At 45.5% G+C, this 20,761-nt stretch overlaps 1 protein-coding gene across 10 annotated transcripts in view; it reads left to right on the top strand.

Annotated features, from left to right (window-relative positions):
* The window catches only part of LOC129854933 (unconventional myosin-IXAa-like), a 290,182-nt gene that overhangs the window by 163,905 nt on the left and 105,516 nt on the right, over positions 1–20,761 (top strand). For 6 of the 10 annotated variants that reach the window (XM_055922128.1, XM_055922125.1, XM_055922129.1 and 3 more), the window contains 3 exons: positions 5,357–5,457; positions 6,167–6,293; positions 15,080–15,169. In XM_055922128.1, the coding sequence (XP_055778103.1) occupies positions 5,357–5,457; positions 6,167–6,293; positions 15,080–15,169 (318 nt within the window). The remainder of the gene's footprint in view (positions 1–5,356; positions 5,458–6,166; positions 6,294–15,079; positions 15,170–20,761) is intronic. The other 4 variants (XM_055922134.1, XM_055922126.1, XM_055922135.1 and 1 more) reach the window with 1 other exon arrangement.

Genomic DNA, 20,761 nt, shown 5'->3' on the forward strand with positions numbered 1-20,761 from the left:
TAGGACCAGAGATAAGGGTGTGGTGTAGGACCAGAGATAAGGGTGTGGTGTAGGACAAGAGATAAGGGTGTGGTGTAGGACCAGAGATAAGGATGTGGTGTGGGACCAGAGATAAGGGTGTGGTGTAGGACCAGAGATAAGGATGTGGTGTGGGACCAGAGATAAGGATGTGGTGTAGGACAAGAGATAAGGATGTGGTGTAGGACCAGAGATAAGGATGTGGTGTAGGACCAGAGATAAGGGTGTGGTGTAGGACCAGAGATAAGGGTGTGGTGTAGGACAAGAGATAATGGTGTGGTGTAGGACCAGAGATAAGGATGTGGTGTAGGACCAGAGATAAGGGTGTTGTGTAGGACCAGAGATAAGGATGTGGTGTAGGACAAGAGATAAGGATGTGGTGTAGGACCAGAGATAAGGGTGTGGTGTAGGACCAGAGATAAGGATGTGGTGTAGGACCAGAGATAAGGATGTGGTATAGGACCAGGTGTAGGACCAGAGATAAGGATGTGGTGTAGGACCAGAGATAAGGGTGTGGTGTAGGACCAGAGATAAGGATGTGGTGTAGGACAAGAGATAAGGATGTGGTATAGGACCAGAGATAAGGGTGTGGTGTAGGACCAGAGATAAGGGTGTGGTGTAGGACCAGAGATAAGGATGTGGTGTAGGACAAGAGATAGGGGTGTGGTGTAGGACCAGAGATAAGGGTGTGGTGTGGGACCAGAGATAAGGATGTGGTGTAGGACAAGAGATAAGGATGTGGTGTAGGACCAGAGATAAGGATGTGGTGTAGGACCAGAGATAAGGGTGTGGTGTAGGACCAGAGATAAGGGTGTGGTGTAGGACAAGAGATAATGGTGTGGTGTAGGACCAGAGATAAGGATGTGGTGTAGGACCAGAGATAAGGGTGTTGTGTAGGACCAGAGATAAGGATGTGGTGTAGGACAAGAGATAAGGATGTGGTGTAGGACCAGAGATAAGGGTGTGGTGTAGGACCAGAGATAAGGATGTGGTGTAGGACCAGAGATAAGGGTGTGGTGTAGGACCAGAGATAAGGGTGTGGTGTGGGACCAGAGATAAGGATGTGGTGTGGGACCAGAGATAAGGGTGTGGTGTAGGACCAGAGATAAGGATGTGGTGTAGGACAAGAGATAAGGGTGTGGTGTAGGACCAGGTGTAGGACCAGAGATAAGGATGTGGTGTAGGACCAGAGATAAGGGTGTGGTGTAGGACCAGAGATAAGGATGTGGTGTAGGACAAGAGATAAGGATGTGGTGTAGGACCAGAGATAAGGGTGTGGTGTAGGACCAGAGATAAGGGTGTGGTGTAGGACCAGAGATAAGGATGTGGTGTAGGACAAGAGATAATGGTGTGGTGTAGGACCAGAGATAAGGGTGTGGTGTGGGACCAGAGATAAGGATGTGGTGTAGGACCAGAGATAAGGATGTGGTGTAGGACAAGAGATAAGGGTGTGGTGTAGGACCAGAGATAAGGGTGTGGTGTAGGACCAGAGATAAGGGTGTGGTGTAGGACCAGAGATAAGGGTGTTATGTAGGACCAGAGATAAGGGTGTGGTGTAGGACCAGAGATAAGGATGTGGTGTAGGACAAGAGATAAGGGTGTGGTGTAGGACCAGAGATAAGGGTGTGGTGTAGGACCAGAGATAAGGGTGTGGTGTAGGACCAGAGATAAGGGTGTTATGTAGGACCAGAGATAAGGGTGTGGTGTAGGACCAGGTGTAGGACCAGAGATAAGGGTGTGGTGTAGGACCAGAGATAATGATGTGGTGTAGGACCAGAGATAAGGGTGTGGTGTAGGACCAGAGATAAGGGTGTGGTGTAGGACCAGAGATAAGGGTGTTGTGTAGGACCAGAGATAAGGGTGTGGTGTAGGACCAGGTGTAGGACCAGAGATAAGGGTGTGGTGTAGGACTAGAGATAAGAGTGTGGTGTAGGACCAGAGATAAGGATGTGGTGTAGGACCAGAGATAATGATGTGGTGTAGGACCAGAGATAATGGTGTGGTGTAGGACCAGAGATAATGATGTTTTGTAGGACCAGGTGTAGGACCAGAGATAAGGGTGTGGTGTTGGACCAGAGATAAGGATGTGGTGTAGGACCAGGTGTAGGACGAGAGATAAGGGTGTGGTGTAGGACCAGAGATAAGGATGTGGTGTAGGCCCAGGTGTAGGACGAGAGATAAGGGTGTGGTGTAGGACCAGAGATAAGGGTGTGGTGTAGGACCAGAGATACGGGTGTGGGGTAGGACCAGAGATACGGGTGTGGGGTAGGACCAGAGATACGGGTGTGGTGTAGGACCAGAGATAAGGGTGTGGTGTAGGACCAGAGATAATGGTGTGGTGTAGGACTAGAAATAAGGGTGTGATGTAGGACCAGAGATACGGATATGGTGTAGGACCAGAGATAATGATGTGGTGTAGGACCAGAGATAAGGGTGTGGTGTATGACCAGAGATAATGGTGTGGTGTAGGACCAGAGATAATGATGTTTTGTAGGACCAGGTGTAGGACCAGAGATAAGGGTGTGGTGTAGGACCAGAGATAAGGATGTGGTGTAGGCCCAGGTGTAGGACGAGAGATAAGGGTGGGGTGTAGGACCAGAGATACGGGTGTGGTGTAGGACCAGAGATAAGGGTGTGGTGTAGGACCAGAGATAAGGGTGTGGTGTAGGACCAGAGATAATGGTGTGGTGTAGGACTAGAAATAAGGGTGTGGTGTAGGACCAGAGATAAGGATGTGGTGTAGGACCAGAGATAATGATGTGGTGTAGGACCAGAGATAAGGGTGTGGTGTAGGACCAGAGATAATGGTGTGGTGTAGGACCAGAGATAATGATGTTTTGTAGGACCAGGTGTAGGACCAGAGATAAGGGTGTGGTGTAGGACCAGAGATAATGGTGTGGTGTAGGACTAGAAATAAGGGTGTGATGTAGGACCAGAGATACGGATATGGTGTAGGACCAGAGATAATGATGTGGTGTAGGACCAGAGATAAGGGTGTGGTGTATGACCAGAGATAATGGTGTGGTGTAGGACCAGAGATAATGATGTTTTGTAGGACCAGGTGTAGGACCAGAGATAAGGGTGTGGTGTAGGACCAGAGATAAGGATGTGGTGTAGGCCCAGGTGTAGGACGAGAGATAAGGGTGGGGTGTAGGACCAGAGATACGGGTGTGGTGTAGGACCAGAGATAAGGGTGTGGTGTAGGACCAGAGATAAGGGTGTGGTGTAGGACCAGAGATAATGGTGTGGTGTAGGACTAGAAATAAGGGTGTGGTGTAGGACCAGAGATAAGGATGTGGTGTAGGACCAGAGATAATGATGTGGTGTAGGACCAGAGATAAGGGTGTGGTGTAGGACCAGAGATAATGGTGTGGTGTAGGACCAGAGATAATGATGTTTTGTAGGACCAGGTGTAGGACCAGAGATAAGGGTGTGGTGTAGGACCAGAGATAAGGATGTGGTGTAGGCCCAGGTGTAGGACGAGAGATAAAGGTGTGGTGTAGGACCAGAGATAAGGGTGTGGTGTGGGACCAGAGATACGGGTGTGGTGTAGGACCAGAGATAAGGGTGTGTTGTAGGACCAGAGATAAGGGTGTGGTGTAGGACCAGAGATAAGGGTGTGGTGTAGGACAAGAGATAATGGTGTGGTGTAACCCTAGAGATAAGGGTGTGGTGTAGGACCAGAGATAAGGATGTGGTGTAGGACCAGAGATACGGGTGTGGTGTAGGACCAGAGATACGGGTGTGGTGTAGGACCAGAGATACGGGTGTGGTGTAGGACCAGAGATAAGGGTGTGGTGTAGGACCAGCGATAAGGGTGTGGTGTAGGACCAGAGATAAGGGTTGGACAGGCCGACAATGATTTGTTTTTTTTTCTTTGTTTTCCCAACTTCCTTTTGACATATCACATAGAACCTCAGAACACTCTCCTATTAGAACCTCAGAACACTCTCCTATTAAAACTACAGAACACTCTCCTGTTAGAACTACAGAACACTCTCCTATTAGAAATACAGAACACTCTCCTATTAGAACTACAATACACTCTCCTATTAGAACTACAGAACACTCTCCTATTAGAACTACAGAACACTCTCCTATTAGAACTACAGAACACTCTCCTATTAGAACTACAGAACACTCTCCTATTAGAACTACAGAACACTCTCCTATTAGAACTACAGAACACTCTCCTATTAGAACTACAGAACACTCTCCTGTTAGAACTACAGAACACTCTCCTATTAGAACTACAGAACACTCTCCTGTTAGAACTACAGAACACTCTCCTATTAGAACTACAGAACACTCTCCTATTAGAACTACAGAACACTCTCCTATTAGAACTACAGAACACTCTCCTATTAGAACGACAGAACACTCTCCTATTAGAACTACAGAACACTCTCCTATTAGAACTACAGAACACTCTCCTATTAGAACTACAGAACACTCTCCTATTAGAACTACAGAACACTCTCCTATTAGAACTACAGAACACTCTCCTATTAGAACTACAGAACACTCTCCAATTAGAACTACAGAACACTCTCCTATTAGAACTACAGAACACTCTCCTATTAGAACTACAGAACACTCTCCTATTAGAACTACAGAACACTCTCCTATTAGAACTACAGAACACTCTCCTATTAGAACTACAGAACACTCTCCTATTAGAACTACAGAACACTCTCCTATTAGAACTACAGAACACTCTCCTATTAGAACGACAGAACACTCTCCTATTAGAACTACAGAACACTCTCCTATTAGAACTACAGAACACTCTCCTATTAGAACTACAGAACACTCTCCTATTAGAACTACAGAACACTCTCCTATTAGAACTACAGAACACTCTCCTATTAGAACTACAGAACACTCTCCTATTAGAACTACAGGACACTCTCCTATTAGAACTACAGAACACTCTCCTATTAGAACTACATCATTTTAGGAAAGGTTTTGCATTTTGAAACCCTAATATTGTGTGTAGTGTTGTACAGACTACTCTGAGTATACTAAACATTAGTAACACCTTCCTAATATTGAGTTGCACCTCCTCCCCTGTTGTCCTCAGAACATCCTCAATTCGTCAGGTCATGGACTCTACAAGGTGTCGAAAGCGTTCCACAGGGATGCTGGCCCATGTTGACTCCAATGCTTCCCTCAGTTATGTCAAGTTGGCTGGATGTCCTTTGGGTGGTGGACCATTCTTGATACACAAAGGGGAAACTGTTGAGTGTGAAAAACCCAGCAGCGCTGCAGTTCTTGACACAAAGAGATGAAGAGCAGGTGTTGTTAAAGTTGTGTATTGATATCAGTGTTACTCCAGCAGGACTGCTTCACAGTGGAAGGGGAGGACCTGAAGCACGACTTTGAGAGACTGCAGCTGGCCATGGACATGGTGGGGTTCCTGCCTGCCACGCGCAAACAGTACGTATATTACACACTCACACACACGCCTGTCTGCCTCTCTCTATCTCCCTCTATCCCACCGTCTCTCTCTATCTCCCTCTATCCCTCCGTCTCTCTCTATCTCTCCGTCTCCCTCTATCCCTCCGTCTCTCTCTATCTCTCCGTCTCCCTCTATCCCTCCGTCTCTCTCTATCCCTCCGTCTCTCTCTATCCCTCCGTCTCCCTCTATCCCTCCGTCTCTCTCTATCTCCCTCTATCCCTCCGTCTCCCTCTATCTCTCAGTCTCCCTCTATCCCTCCGTCTCTCTCTATCCCTCCGTCTCTCTCTATCCCTCCGTCTCTCTCTATCCCTCTGTTTCTCTCTATCTCTCCGTCTCCCTCTATCCCTCCGTCTCTCTCTATCCCTCCGTCTCTCTCTATCCCTCCGTCTCCCTCTATCCCTCCGTCTCTCTCTATCTCCCTCTGTCTCTCTCTATCTCCCTCTATCTCCCTATCTCCCTCTATCTCCCTATCTCCCTCTATCTCCGTCTCTCTCTATCCCTCCGTCTCTATCTCCCTCTATCCCTCCGTCTCTCTCTATCTCCCTCTATCTTCTCTCTGCTGTCTAACTCTCTCTCTCCTCTCTGTCTGGTAGGATCTTCTCTCTGCTGTCTGACTCTCTCTCTCCTCTCTGTCTGGTAGGATCTTCTCTCTGCTGTCTGACTCTCTCTCTCCTCTCTGTCTGGTAGGATCTTCTCTCTACTGTCTGCTATCCTCTACCTGGGCAACATCCTCTACAAGAAGAAGACCTACAGAGACGACTCCATAGACATCTGTAACCCAGATGTGCTGCCTACCATCTCAGAGCTGCTCCAGGTGAACCTCCATGCCTATTGGTCATCCATCCATCCATCCATCCGTTCATTCATTCATTTGGGAATGTATCAGTCCGTCCGTCCATCCGTCAACCATCCATCCGTTGATTAATCCGTCCTGCCATTCATCCAATCATTCAGCATGGTTTCAGCTACGCTACGACCATTATTAGTTAGAGGACTGTTCTCAGGTCTGCAATGTTAGGAACTTCAGTAGAGGACTGTTCTCAGGTCTGCAATGTTAGGAGCTTCAGTAGAGGACTGTTCTCAGGTCTGCAATGTTAGGAGCTTCAGTAGAGGACTGTTCTCAGGTCTGCCATGTTAGGATCTTTAGTAGAGGACTGTTCTTCAGGTCTGCAATGTTAGGAGCTTCAGTAGAGGACTGTTCTCAGGTCTGCAATGTTAGGAGCTTCGGTAGAGAACTGTTCTTCAGGTTTACAATATTAGGAGCTTCAGTAGAGGACTGTTCTCAGGTCTGCAATGTTAGGAGCTTCAGTAGAGAACTGTTCTTCAGGTTTGCAATATTAGGAGCTTCAGTAGAGGACTGTTCTCAGGTCTGCAATGTTAGGAACTTCAGTAGAGGACTGTTCTCAGGCCTGCAATGTTAGGAGCTTCGGTAGAGAACTGTTCTTCAGGTTTGCAATGTTAGGAGCTTCAGTAGAGGACTGTTCTCAGGTCTGCAATGTTAGGAACTTCAGTAGAGGACTGTTCTCAGGTCTGCAATGTTAGGAGCTTCAGTAGAGGACTGTTCTCAGGTCTGCCATGTTAGGAGCTTCAGTAGAGGACTGTTCTTCAGGTCTGCAATGTTAGGAGCTTCAGTAGAGGACTGTTCTCAGGTCTGCAATGTTAGGAGCTTCAGTAGAGAACTGTTCTTCAGGTTTGCAATATTAGGAGCTTCAGTAGAGGACTGTTCTTCAGGTCTGCAATGTTAGGAGCTTCAGTAGAGGACTGTTCTCAGGTCTGCAATGTTAGGAGCTTCAGTAGAGGACTGTTCTCAGGTCTGCAATGTTAGGAACTTCAGTAGAGGACTGTTTTCAGGTCTGCAATGTTAGGAACTTCACTAGAGGACTGTTCTCAGGTCTGCAATGTTAGGAGCTTCAGTAGAGGCTTAGTTACGGCTGAAAGAGAAATTTCATATTTGTATAATTCCGTGACTAAGTAGAGAGGGTGTTTATATATGTTTTTCAGAAGATATGTGTATTCAATTTCCTCAGCGCAGGTTTCCAGACAGACACAGAGACGTGAACACTGTACACACGTACATTCATTCTTGACATGTTGAACTATTTGGCAACGGTGAATGAAACACGATATATTCATTTGTATCATATAACGCATGAGCTGCAGTCGATGTGTTGAATTCTCAGTATTTTCATGGCTCTAATGAATGCGAACAGCTGAAAGATTAGTCCGAGTATGTGACTCATTGTAGTTACAACAGAACGTTGTTCGTCACTCTCTGTACATCCTCCAGTTTGGAGACGAGGAAAACGTAGTCTGAAATGATTTGAGTTCACGTGCAGCGTAAAGTTTGATAGTTTATCATTTCGCGACGTATTTAGCTTCTTGATGATTTTCAACACTGGGATGTTTTTTGGAGACCGGGATGTTTTTAGGAGACCGGGATGTTTTTAGGAGACCGGGATGTTTTTGGGAGACCGGGATGTTTTTAGGAGACCGGGATGTTTTTTGGAGACCGGGATGTTTTTTGGAGACCGGGATGTTTTGTGGAGACCGGGATGTTTTTGGGAGACCGGGATGTTTTTTGGAGACCGGGATGTTTTGTGGAGACCGGGATGTTTTTGGGAGACCGGGATGTTTTGTGGAGACCGGGATGTTTTTGGGAGACCGGGATGTTTTTTGGAGACCGGGATGTTTTGTGGAGACCGGGATGTTTTTGGGAGACCGGGATGTTTTTAGGAGACCGGGATGTTTTTGGGAGACCGGGATGTTTTTTGGAGACCGGGATGTTTTGTGGAGACCGGGATGTTTTTAGGAGACCGGGATGTTTTTAGGAGACCGGGATGTTTTTGGGAGACCCGGATGTTTTTTGGAGACCAGGATGTTTTTGGGAGACCGGGATGTTTTTAGGAGACCGGGATGTTTTTTGGAGACCCGGATGTTTTTTGGAGACCGGGATGTTTTTGGGAGACCGGGATGTTTTTGGGAGACCCGGATGTTTTTTGGAGACCGGGATGTTTTTGGGAGACCGGGATGATGCAGAGACTAGAGACCATGACTGCCAGAATAGTGTTTAACACACAGCATGCAAGTAAACGTTTTTAATTGAACTATTATATGAATCTGACTACCCACAATAATCACATTATTGTGTGCATGCACCCGTACTCTGTAAATACATGGTGGCCGGGCCCACATGAGCCCTGTTAGCGCCAATACAACACACTGAGCCGGTCATATTGGACCAACACGATTAGACAAGGGGCTTGTTCCAATTCTGAGGAACTTAAAGTGGGAGACAGAACATCAAAAGAAAGCACAGATGACGTTGAAAGTGTGGCAGATGCTTGAACTGGACAGAACAAGAGCAAACTGGTTTCAGAACAGAAGAGGTCCGTAGAATAACTGTTTATACTTCTTCTCAGAACTTGTTCATGTGCTGAGAAAAGTGTCTTTATTTTTGGGTTCATCGCATCGTAAAGGAGACATGTTGTACTGTGGCCTGCCTGGTTATGCATCCACCGTGCTGGGACCATGCTGGAACCATGCTGAAACCATATTGGAACCATGCTGGGACCATGCTGGAACCGTGCTGAAACCATGTTGGAACCGTGCTGGAACCGTGCTGAAACCATGCTGGAACCATGCTGGGACCATGCTGAAACCATGCTGGAACCGTGCTGAAACCATGCTGGAGCCATGCTGGAACCATGCTGGAACCATGCTGGAGCCATGCTGGAACCATGCTGAAACCGTGCTGAAACCATGCTGGAACCGTGCTGAAACCATGCTGAAACCGTGCTGGAACCATGCAGGAACCATGCTGGAACCATGCTGGAACCATGCTGAAACCATGCTGGAACCATGCTGGAGCCATGCTGAAACCATGCTGGAACCATGCAGAAACCAAGCTGGAACCGTGCTGAAACCATGCTGGAACCATGCAGGAACCATGCTGAAACCATGCTGGAACCATGCAGAAACCAAGCTGGAACCGTGCTGAAACCATGCTGGAACCATGCTGGGACCATGCTGAAACCATGCTGGAACCGTGCTGAAACCATGCTGGAGCCATGCTGGAACCATGCTGGAACCATGCTGGAGCCATGCTGGAACCATGCTGAAACCGTGCTGAAACCATGCTGGAACCGTGCTGAAACCATGCTGAAACCATGCTGGAACCATGCAGGAACCATGCTGGAACCATGCTGAAACCATGCTGGAACCATGCTGGAGCCATGCTGAAACCATGCTGGAACCATGCAGAAACCAAGCTGGAACCGTGCTGAAACCATGCTGGAACCATGCAGGAACCATGCGGAAACCGTGCTGGAACCATGCAGAAACCAAGCTGGAACCGTGCTGAAACCATGCTGGAAACATGCAGGAACCATGCTGAAACCGTGCTGGGACGGAGAATGTGACAGGAACATATCTGAGCCTGTACAGTACTGTTCAGATCAGCTCGATAGTGAGAGAAAGCGCATTGGAATTTATTGTAGTTCCAGTACTCTGCCCCACGCTTCCATCGCAGTGCTAACAAACGCACACAAATACCTCATGGGATTGGGCTTGCATTAGACACGCCCACAGCTCCTACATCCTGTGCCCTGCTACACCTCCTAAACCACATCTCCTACATCCTGTGCCCTGCTACACCTCCTAAACCACAGCTCCTACATCCTGTGCCCTGCTACACCTCCTAAACCACATCTCCTACATCCTGTGCCCTGCTACACCTCCTAAACCACAGCTCCTACATCCTGTGCCCTGCTACACCTCCTAAACCACAGCTCCTACATCCTGTGCCCTGCTACACCTCCTAAACTACAGCTCCTACATCCTGTGCCCTGCTACACCTCCTACACCACAGCTCCTATATCCTGTGCCCTGCTACACCTCCTAAACCACAGCTCCTACATCCTGTGCCCTGCTACACCTCCTAAACCACATCTCCTACATCCTGTGCCCTGCTCAGCTATGGACTCTAACAATACATTATAACTCTCTCAGCTATGGACTCTAACAATACATTATAACTCTCTCAGCTATGGACTCTAACAATACATTATAACTCTCTCAGCTATGGAGTCTAACAATACATTATAACTCTCTCAGCTATGGACTCTAACAATACATTATAACTCTCTCAGCTATGGACTCTAACAATACATTATAACTCTCTCAGCTATGGACTCTAACAACACATCACTTTTTCCACTGTGGTTTCTCAGCGATGGCCTCTAAGTACTAATACTTGCAGCCAACTGAGAATTTCTCTCACCATCATGTAGTACGTCATTGTCACAGGCGATTATATAATGGTGCTGTGCTTTAAAGACGGAAAGAGAGCTCCATCAATTGTCATTAGCTGTTATAGGAGGGTAGCTTTCAACCGCTACTTATGTACACTGACATTAAAACCTACATAACACTGTCATAACCATGACACAACCGCTACTTATGCACACTGACGTTAAAACCTACATAACACTGTCATAACCATGACACAACCGCTACTTATGCACACTGACGTTAAAACCTACATAACACTGTCATAACCATGACACAACCGCTACTTATGCACACTGACGTTAAAACCTACATAACACTGTCATAACCGCTAGCTCAGGTCAGTTTACTGTAAATATGCTGACCGAAGCCTAGTCGACGTCGGCGTCGTGCTGTTCTCATTTACCGCCGGAGTGAAGGATTGTCTACCCCCCCTGGACACAAACCACCAGCGTTAGCAAGCTATCCTTTAGAGTCGCTGACAAAACCAGGGACGGAACTTTCACTGGGGACTGGGGGGACATTCTGCCCCCCCCCCCCACCACCACAGTTTTATCATTGGAATGTGATACAAAATGAGGCATGTGTGTGCTTTAGGACCATGCGGATGCCTCAGAGCGGTCGGCTAGGCTGTTTGGACCGTTTATCTGACTGGATAAACAATATATATATATATATGGGAGGGAGGGGGAATAACAAGTGGGAGGGGGAATAACATATATGTATATGTTATTCTCCCTCCCACTTCTAAAAGTGCCCTTGGACAAAACAGTGACCAAAGTGTGTCAGAAAGCTTGACAACTATGCCACAGGGTATTATGGAGAAAGGGGAACTGTTTTTTTTTTTAAGGTAGTCGTTTTGTGCCGCCAGTGAGGAACATGTGACCGTGAGATGTGAGATAACACGTTCGCCACGTGTTCCGGGTCAGCGGGAACAGAAGCACCGTGAAGGGAAATACCGGGGTTTCTCAATGCTCTGGTACCGTAGACACAGTGGCACGGTAGTCAAACAAGGTCAGGGTTTTCTGCCTTAAAGCTAGACTATGCAGTTTAAACAGGTGTTGTTTTGCATGGCCCGGTGTCCCAGGTGGATGGACATTTCACTTAAGGACCAATGGAATGGTCTAAAAACGAGCAAACTCCTCCCACCCGAGCAGCGGCGTAGCCAGATACTTTTTGGGGGGGGGGGTTAGGCCTAGAAAAATGTGGATAGGCATTTTTTTCTACTTGTTTATTACATTTATTTTGCGATGTGCACCGTATATTATTTCGTAAAATAATAGTTTTATACTAGTGCATAGTACTAGGAGCAACCTCGTTACATATACAAATAATTACTCATCCCAGCATATTAAAATAAGACAAACTTTTAGACCAGTTGCCAATTTGCCAACAACATAAAACTCATCTTCAGACGCACTTTAATCTCGATGGCCAAACAAGTCTGTATTTGATGTTACCATTTATAGCACGGCGGGCAGTAGTACTATAAAAAGGTACCTTCCCTTTAGTAAACGTATCAATAAGTCGTGACCTACATCACAAGGTGCAGACGGCGAGGCTTTGAGTTGAATATGGTGATGATTTCATCATAATCCAATGTATCTCTCAGTTCACGCTCAAAAGACCGAAAACTGAAGTGGTTCAGCCGGGCGCTTGTCACTGATGTGCGAAGACGTTCTTTTTATCCTAGTTGTTGTTGAGAAAAGTCTCTCCACACTGCATGATGTCATTGGAAGTGTGACAATGATCCTTAACAGAGTTTATATTAGGGAACATATCATCAGGGCAGCTGTCAAGGACACTCATTATGGAGGAAAAGTCACTCTTTCCCATGTTCATTATGCATCTCAACTGCTGATTTCCTGTTTTTTACCTTCTGATTCTGGGAATCCTCCAACCGGGGTTTCGGTAAAACCAGGGAATGTATTAATTGTGTAACCCTAACAGTATCATACCATGAGGGAACTGTCTGTCACCAATTCATTCATCTAACCTCAGCAAAAAAAGAAACGTCCCGTTTTCAGGACCCAGTCTTTCAAAGATAATTCGTAAAAATCCCAATAACTTCACAGATCTTCTTTGTAAAGGGTTTAAACACTATTTCCCATGCTTGTTCAATGAGCCATAAACAATTCATGAACATGCACCTGTGGAACGGTCGTTAAGAAACAAACACCTTACAGACAGTAGGCAAATAAGGTCACAGTTATGAAAACTTAGGACACTAAAGAGGCCTTTCTACTGACTCTGAAAAACAGCAAAAGAAAGATGGCCAGGGTCCCTGCTCATCTGCGTGAACGTGCCTTAGGCATGCTGTAAGGAGACATGAGGACTTCAGATGTGGCCAGGGCAATAAATTGCCAAGGCGGTACTATGAGACGCCTAAGACAGCGCTACAGGGAGACAGGACGGACATCTGATTGTCCTCACAGTGGCAGACCACGTAACAACATCTGCACAGGATCCGAACATCACACCTGAGGGACAGGTACAGGATGGCAACAACAACTGCCTGAGTTACAACAGGAACGCACAATCCCTCCATCAGTGCTCAGACTGTCCGCAATAGGCTGAGAGAGGCTGGACTGATGGTTTGTAGGCCTGTTGTGAGGCAAGTCCTCACCAGACATCACCGGCAACGACGTCGCCTATGGGCACAAACCCACCGTCGCTGGACCAGACAGGACTGGCAAAAAGTGCTCTTCACTGACGAGTCGCGGTTTTGTCTCACCAGGGGTGATGGTTGGATTTGCGTTTATCGTCGAAGGAATGAGCGTTACACCAAGGCCTGTACTCTGGAGCGGGATCGATTTGGAGGTGGAGGGTCCGTCATGGTCTGGGCCGGTGTGTCACAGCATCATCGGACTGAGCTTGTTGTCATTGCAGGCAATCTCAACGCTGTGCGTTACAGGGAAGACATCCCCTTCCCTCATGTAGGCTCATCCTGACATGACCCTCCAGCATGACAATGCCACCAGCCATACTGCTCATTCTGTGCGTGATTTCCTGTAAGACAGGAATGTCAGTGTTCTGACATGGCCAGCAAATATTTACGCATGTTAAGTTTGCTGTAAATAAACGCTGTTGACAGTGAGTGGACGTTTCTTTTTTTGCTGAGTTAATGTGTTTACTACACTGTGGTGTCGTGTGAGCAGCACTTTCTTCAGGGAATGCTAGTTGGTTGTAGTGTCGACTGATGCATGAATGGTAATACGACTGGCTCGGACACCCTGTTTCCTGTTGGGGCAGAACAGGAAGAGAGAGTGGAGCAGTGTCAGATGGTAGAGATGGTAGACTGGATCCTCTGGCCGGACCTCAGGGTCCCAGGAGGGCTAGACTTGGTTGAGCTAGTAGTATTGAGTGATGCAACTGTGACAGTAACACAGTTCCAGGATCAGTTTTGGCTCGGTCTGTGTCACAGCCATTGTTACAATGGGAATTAGAAAAGCTGACTCCAAACCAGTGCTCCAGTCACATCTCCCAATTACTTGATTGAGAAATGTATTAACATAACAGCACATAAGATTTTTAAGTCCTGTTACCATGCTGAACCGACCAATCGGTGAGCAGTAGAATTAGCTCGACACCCAGTTGGGGATTACCAGGAAGTATGAAATTAAATCAGATTAGTTCCCCCCTCAAATGCAGCTGTTTACAGTACAGACCATTATAAAGACCATTATAAAGACTATTTTAAAGACCATTATAAAGACTATTTTACAGACCATTATAAAGACTATTTTACAGACCATTATAAAGACTATTTTACAGACCATTTTACAGACCATTATAAAGACTATTTTAAAGACCATTATAAAGACTATTTTACAGACCATTATAAAGACTATTTTACAGACCATTATAAAGACTATTTTACAGACCATTATAAATACTATTATAAAAACCATTACATAGACCATTACATAGACCATTATAAAGATCATTATAAAGGAGGTAACTGGCAAAAATAGCTATTAGCCGCCCCACTCCCATAATCCCAGTGGATGGATGAGTGGTCAGATGTGTGTGCAGTGACATCTGCCTCTCTCAATGAGCTGTCTTGCTGGGGCTAAGGTGTGTGTGTGTGTGTGTGTGTGTGTTTGTGTGTGTGTGTGTGTGTGTGTGTGTGTGTGTGTGTGTGTGTGTGTGTGTGTGTGTGTGTGTGTGTGTGTGTGTGTGTGTGTGTGTGTGTGTGTGTGTGTGTGTTCTGCTCTGTACAATAAGCTAACCGTGTCATACAGAAGGGGGGGGGGGGGGATGTTGTTATCTAGACTTACTGACTGGCCTGTGTCCTTGAACTTGTCTTTGAAGGTGAAGGAGGAGATGCTGTTTGAGGCTCTGACCACCAGGAAGACGGTGACGGTGGGAGAGAAGCTGATCGTTCCGTACAAACTGGCCGAGGTGAGCACGACATTTCCCGCTCTGCTTACGATAACAAACACTACCACAACTAAATATAATAACACAACAGTACCAGACCCCACAGACGGCTTTGAACCCTATCTGACCCCAAAGTGACATCAACACGGCCTCGGAACTTAACAACTCTCCTACGGAATGGAGGGACATAGAGTTCTGTTTATGAATTGCTGAGGACTCTCCTTTTTTGTATGTATTTGCTTTCCTGATGCCAAAACTCTTTTGTAGTCAACGGGGGGAAGGTGAACAGTCAAAGATTGTCTATTATATTGACAAGACTGTCAAGTGACCACTCCAACGATGGAAATACATGTCCTCAAAGATGGAAGGCAGGCGGGAGGAGGCGAGATCAGGTGGGACCATTCTAGCCAATTATAGGGCAAGATACACGTGTGAACAACAGGCCATAGATATAGGTAGAGGACTCATCTTTGTGTTTGTACCATTATAGCATCTGTGACAGCATGGGCAGTGCCATTGAGGCTATCTCCATTTTAAAGTAGTCAGTTTTCTTCTTCATTGGCTATTTGCTCCCAACTCATTGGAATCCCCACCCAGTTGACTACTTTAAAATGGTGGAAGCACTCAATGGCAATGTCCATGCTAAAGCAGGTTATATCACAACAGACACAACTCCGAAATGAAGTAGTTTTATTTTTTCTCCCAAAGTTGATGAAATGCCACGTGCGTCCACTTATATCTGTGTATTTGTAACAACCTAACCGCTACGAAACTTCTATTCCATCAAATAAGCCTCATGTAGCAAATTAGCAATGACTTTTTATCGTTGACCAAATTTGACACTTATTGACCACCATACAAAAATTCCTCACTTTGTGGGCTTATTTTCGAGGACAGATTTTGGGCAGAGTAAAACCTCCCGTGTGGCTCAGTTGGTAGAGCATTGCACTTGATCGCCAGGGTTGTGGGTTTGATTCCCAAGAGTGGACCTTCCTACTGTAAGTCGCTCTGGATAAGAGTGTCTGCTAAATTACTAAAATGTAAAATCCCAAAAGGCCTCAAGAAAGCAAAACAGAGTGGCTTTGTTTGGTTGCAGAATGCATCAGCGGCCAGGGATTGTGAGGGGCAGTCTCAGGAGGATTTGTTCTGGCGCCGCTGCCTCAGGGTTGTGTTGTTGGTGGTCTCTTCCTCTGTTACTTCCTGTTTCCTGTGAGGTTTACTAATGTGGCATGTTTCAGTTTGTTTTCTTCTGTTTTGTGCATAATTAACACGGCCCAGGCCAATTTAACGAACATTAGCTATCACCGGTTTCATACCAGTTCCTGTTTTCGCTGTCTGTCTGTCTTTGACTGGAATATACAGTCAAATATAAAGTTTGGGCCAGAAACCAAATCCTGTCAGCTCCCCTGATATCTCACTTGACAACCCCCAACATCCACTGAGGACACTCAAAAGCCAGAGATTGTGCTTCTCATTGACTCAAATGGCAAATACAGTTAAAGTCGGAAGTTTACATACACTCAGTGCCTCTTTGCTTGACATCATGGGAAAATCTAAAGAAATCAGCCAAGACCTCCACAAGTCTGGTTCATCCTTGGGAGCAGTTTCCAAACGCCTGAAAGTACCACGTTCATCTGTACAAACAATAGTACACAAGTATAAACACCATGGGATCATGCAGCCGTCATACCGCTCAGGAAGGAGACGCGTTCTGTCTCCTAGAGATGAACGTACTTTGGTGCAAAAGGTGCAAATCAATCCCAGAACAACAGCAAAGGACCTTGTGAAGATGCTGGAGGAAACAGGTACAAAAGTATCTATATCCACAGTAAAACGAGTCCTATGTCGACATAACCTGAAAGGCCGCTCAGCAAGGAAGAAGCCACTGCTCCAAATCCGCCATAAAAAAGCCAGACTACGGTTTGCAACTGCACATGGGGACAAAGATCGTACTTTTTGGAGAAATGTCCTCTGGCCTGATGAAACAAAAATAGAACTGTTTGGCATAATGACCATCGTTATGTTTGGAAGAAAATGGGGCAGACTTGCAAGCCGACGAACACCATCCCAACCGTGAAGCACGGGGGCATGTTGTGGGGGTGCTTTGCTGCAGGAGGGACTGGTGCGCATCACAAAATAGATGGCATCACGAGGCAGGAAAATTATGTGGATATATTGAAACAACATCTCAAGACATCAGTCAGGAAGTTAACCTCTCTAGGGGGTGTGGGACGCTACCGTCCCACCTGGCCAACATCCAGTGAAATTGCAGAGCACCAAATTCAAAAACAGAAGTACTCATTATAAAAATTCATAAAACATACAAGTGTTATACATCGATTTAAAGATTAACGTCTTGTTAATCCAACCACGATGTCAGATTTCAAAAAGGCTTTACGGCGAAAGCATACCATGCGATTATCTGAGAACAGCGCCCAGCAGACAAATCATTACAAACAGTTACCAGCCAAGTAGAGGAGTTATACATGTCAGAAATAGTGATAAAATTAATCACTTACCTTTGATGATCTTCATGTGGTTGCACTCACAAGACTCCCATTTACTCAATACATGTTAGTTTTGTTCGACAGAGTCCCTCTTTATATCCAAAACCCTCAGTTTTGTTTGCGCGTTTTGTTCAGTAATCCACAGGCTCAAAGGCAGTCACAACAGACAGACGAAAAATCCAAAAAGTATCAGTAAAGTTCGTAGAAACATGTCAAACAATGTTTATAATCAATCCTCAGGTTGTTTTTAGTCATAATAATCTATAACAGTTCAACCGGACAATAGCTTTGTCAATATAAAAGGAAAACAAGAAAGGCGTGCTCTCGGTCGCACGCATGAAAAACCTCGGACAGTGTCCACTCATTCAACGTGGTCTTACTCCCTCATTTTTCAGAAAACAAGTCTGAAATTATTTCTAAAGACTGTTGACATCTAGTGGAAGCCATAGGAAGTGCAATTCTAGTGGAAGCCATAGGAAGTGCAATCCTAAATCAATGGATACTGTAATGGCATTCAATAGAAAACTACAAACATAAAAAAATCCCACTTCCTGGATTGATTTTTCTCAGGTTTTCGCCTGCCATATCAGTTCTGTTATACTCACAGACATGATTTTTTTTTTTTTTTTTTTTTTTTTACAAAATTTTTATCCCATTTTCTCCCCAATTTTTGTGGTATCCAATCGCTAGTAATTACTATCTTGTCTCATCGCTACAACTCCCGTACGGGCTCGGGAGAGACGAAGGTCGAAAGCTATGCGTCCTCCGAAGCACAACCCAACCAAGCCGCACTGCTTCTTTAACACAGCGCGCCTCCAACCTGGAAGCCAGCCGCACCAATGTGTCGGAGGAAACACCGTGCACCTGGCCCCCCTTGGTTAGTGCGCACTGCGCCCAGCCCGCCACAAGAGTCGCTGGAGCGCGATGAGACAAGGAAATCCCTACCGGCCAAACCCTCCCTAACCCGGATGACGCTGGCCCAATTGTGCGTCGCCCCACGGACCTCCCGGTCACGGCCGGCTGCGTCAGAACAGACATGATTTTAACAGTTTTGGAAACTTTAGAGTGTTTTCTATCCAAATCTACCAATTATATGCATATCCTAGCTTCATATCCTAGCTTCTGGACAATGACAACAAAGTCAAGGTATTGGAGTGGCCATCACAAAGACCTGACCTCAATCCTATAGAAACTTTGTGAGCAGAACTGAAAAAGCGTGTGCGAGCAAGGTGACCTACAAACTTGGCTCAGTTACACCAGCTCTGTCAGGAGGAATGGGCCAAAATTCACCCAACTTATTGTGGGAAGCTTGTAGAAGGCTACCCGAAATGTTTGACCCAAGTTAAACAATTTAATGAAAATGCTACCAAATACTAATTGAGTGTATGTAAACTTCTGACCCACTGGGAATGTGATGAAAGAAATAAAAGCTGTAATATCATTCATCTATTATTCTTACATTTCACATTCTTAAAATAAAGTGGGGATCCTAACTGACCTAAGACAGGGAATTTTTGCAAGGATTAGATTGTGAAAAAGAAATAGTGAAAAACTGAGTTTAGTATTTGGCTAAGGTATATGTGAACTTCCGACTTCACCGTATGCGTCAACAGCAACCTTGGGAAAATCCTCTGGATTATCATTATCAGCAGACTCGTATATTTCCTCAACGAAAACAATGTACTGAGCAAATGTCAAATTGGATTTTTTACCAAATTACTGTACAACCAGACCACGTATTCACCCTGCACACCCTAATTGACAAACAAAAAAACAAAGGCAAAGTCATCTCATCCTTTGTTGATTTCGACTCAATTTGGCATGAATGCCTGCTATACAAATTGATGAAAAGTGGTGTTGGGGGAAAAATATACAATATTATAAAATCCATGTACACAAACAAAATTGGCAAAAAACACAAATTTCTTTCCACAAGGCCATGGGGTGAGACAGGGATGAAGCTTAAACCCCACCCTCTTCAACAAATATATCATGAATTGGCGAGGGCACTAGAACAGTCTGCAGCACCCGGCCTCACCGTACTAGAATCTGAAGTCAAATGTCTACTGTTTGCTGATGATCTGGAGCTTCTGTCCCCAACCAAGGAGGGCATACAGCAGCACCTAGATCATCTGCACATATACTGTCAGACCTGGGCCCTGACAATACATCTCAGTAAGACAAAAACAATGGTGTTCCAAAAAGGTCCAGTTGCCAGGGCCACGAATACAAATTCCATCTAGACACCGTTGCCTTAAAGCACACAAAAAACTATACATACCTCTGCCTAAACATCAGCGCCACAGGTAACTTCCACAAAGGCAAGAAGGGCCTTTTATGCTATCAAAAGGAACATAGAATTCGACATACCAAGAATTCACAAAATGGGACAAACAACAAATTGAGACTGCATGCAGATTTTTGCAAAAATATATTTTGTGTACAACGTAAAACACCAAATAATGCATGCAGAGCAGAATTAGGCTGATACCCACTAATTATCAATCAATCAAAGCGCTATTAAGTTCTACAACCACCTAAAAGGAAGCGATTCCCAAACCTTCATAAACAAAGCCATCACCTACAGAGAAATTAACCTGGAGGAGAGTCCCCTAAGCAAGCTGGTCCTGGGGCTCTGTTCACAAACACAAACAGACCCCACAGAGCCCCAGGACAGCAACATAATTAGACCCAACCAAATCATGAGAAAACAAAATGACAATTACTTGACACATTGGAAAGAATTTACAAAAAAGCAAAGCAAACTAGAATACTATTTGGCCCTAAACAGAGAGAACACAGTGGCAGAATACCTGACCAAAAACAATGGCTGACCCAAAATTATGGAAAGCTTTGACTATGTACAGACTCAGTGAGCATAGCCTTGCTATTGAGAAAGGACGAAGGCTCTCAAGAGAAGACACGCTATGTGCACACTGCCCACAAAATAACATGGAAACTGAGCTGCACTTCCTAACCTCCTGCCAAATGAATGACCATATTAGAGACACATATTTCCCCCAGATTACACAGATCCACAAAGAATTCGAAAACAAATCCTGTTTTGATAAACTCCCATAACAATTGGGTGAAATAGCACAGTGTG

This window comes from Salvelinus fontinalis, chromosome 5, assembly GCF_029448725.1.
Source record: "Salvelinus fontinalis isolate EN_2023a chromosome 5, ASM2944872v1, whole genome shotgun sequence".
Classification (NCBI taxonomy): domain Eukaryota; kingdom Metazoa; phylum Chordata; class Actinopteri; order Salmoniformes; family Salmonidae; genus Salvelinus; species Salvelinus fontinalis.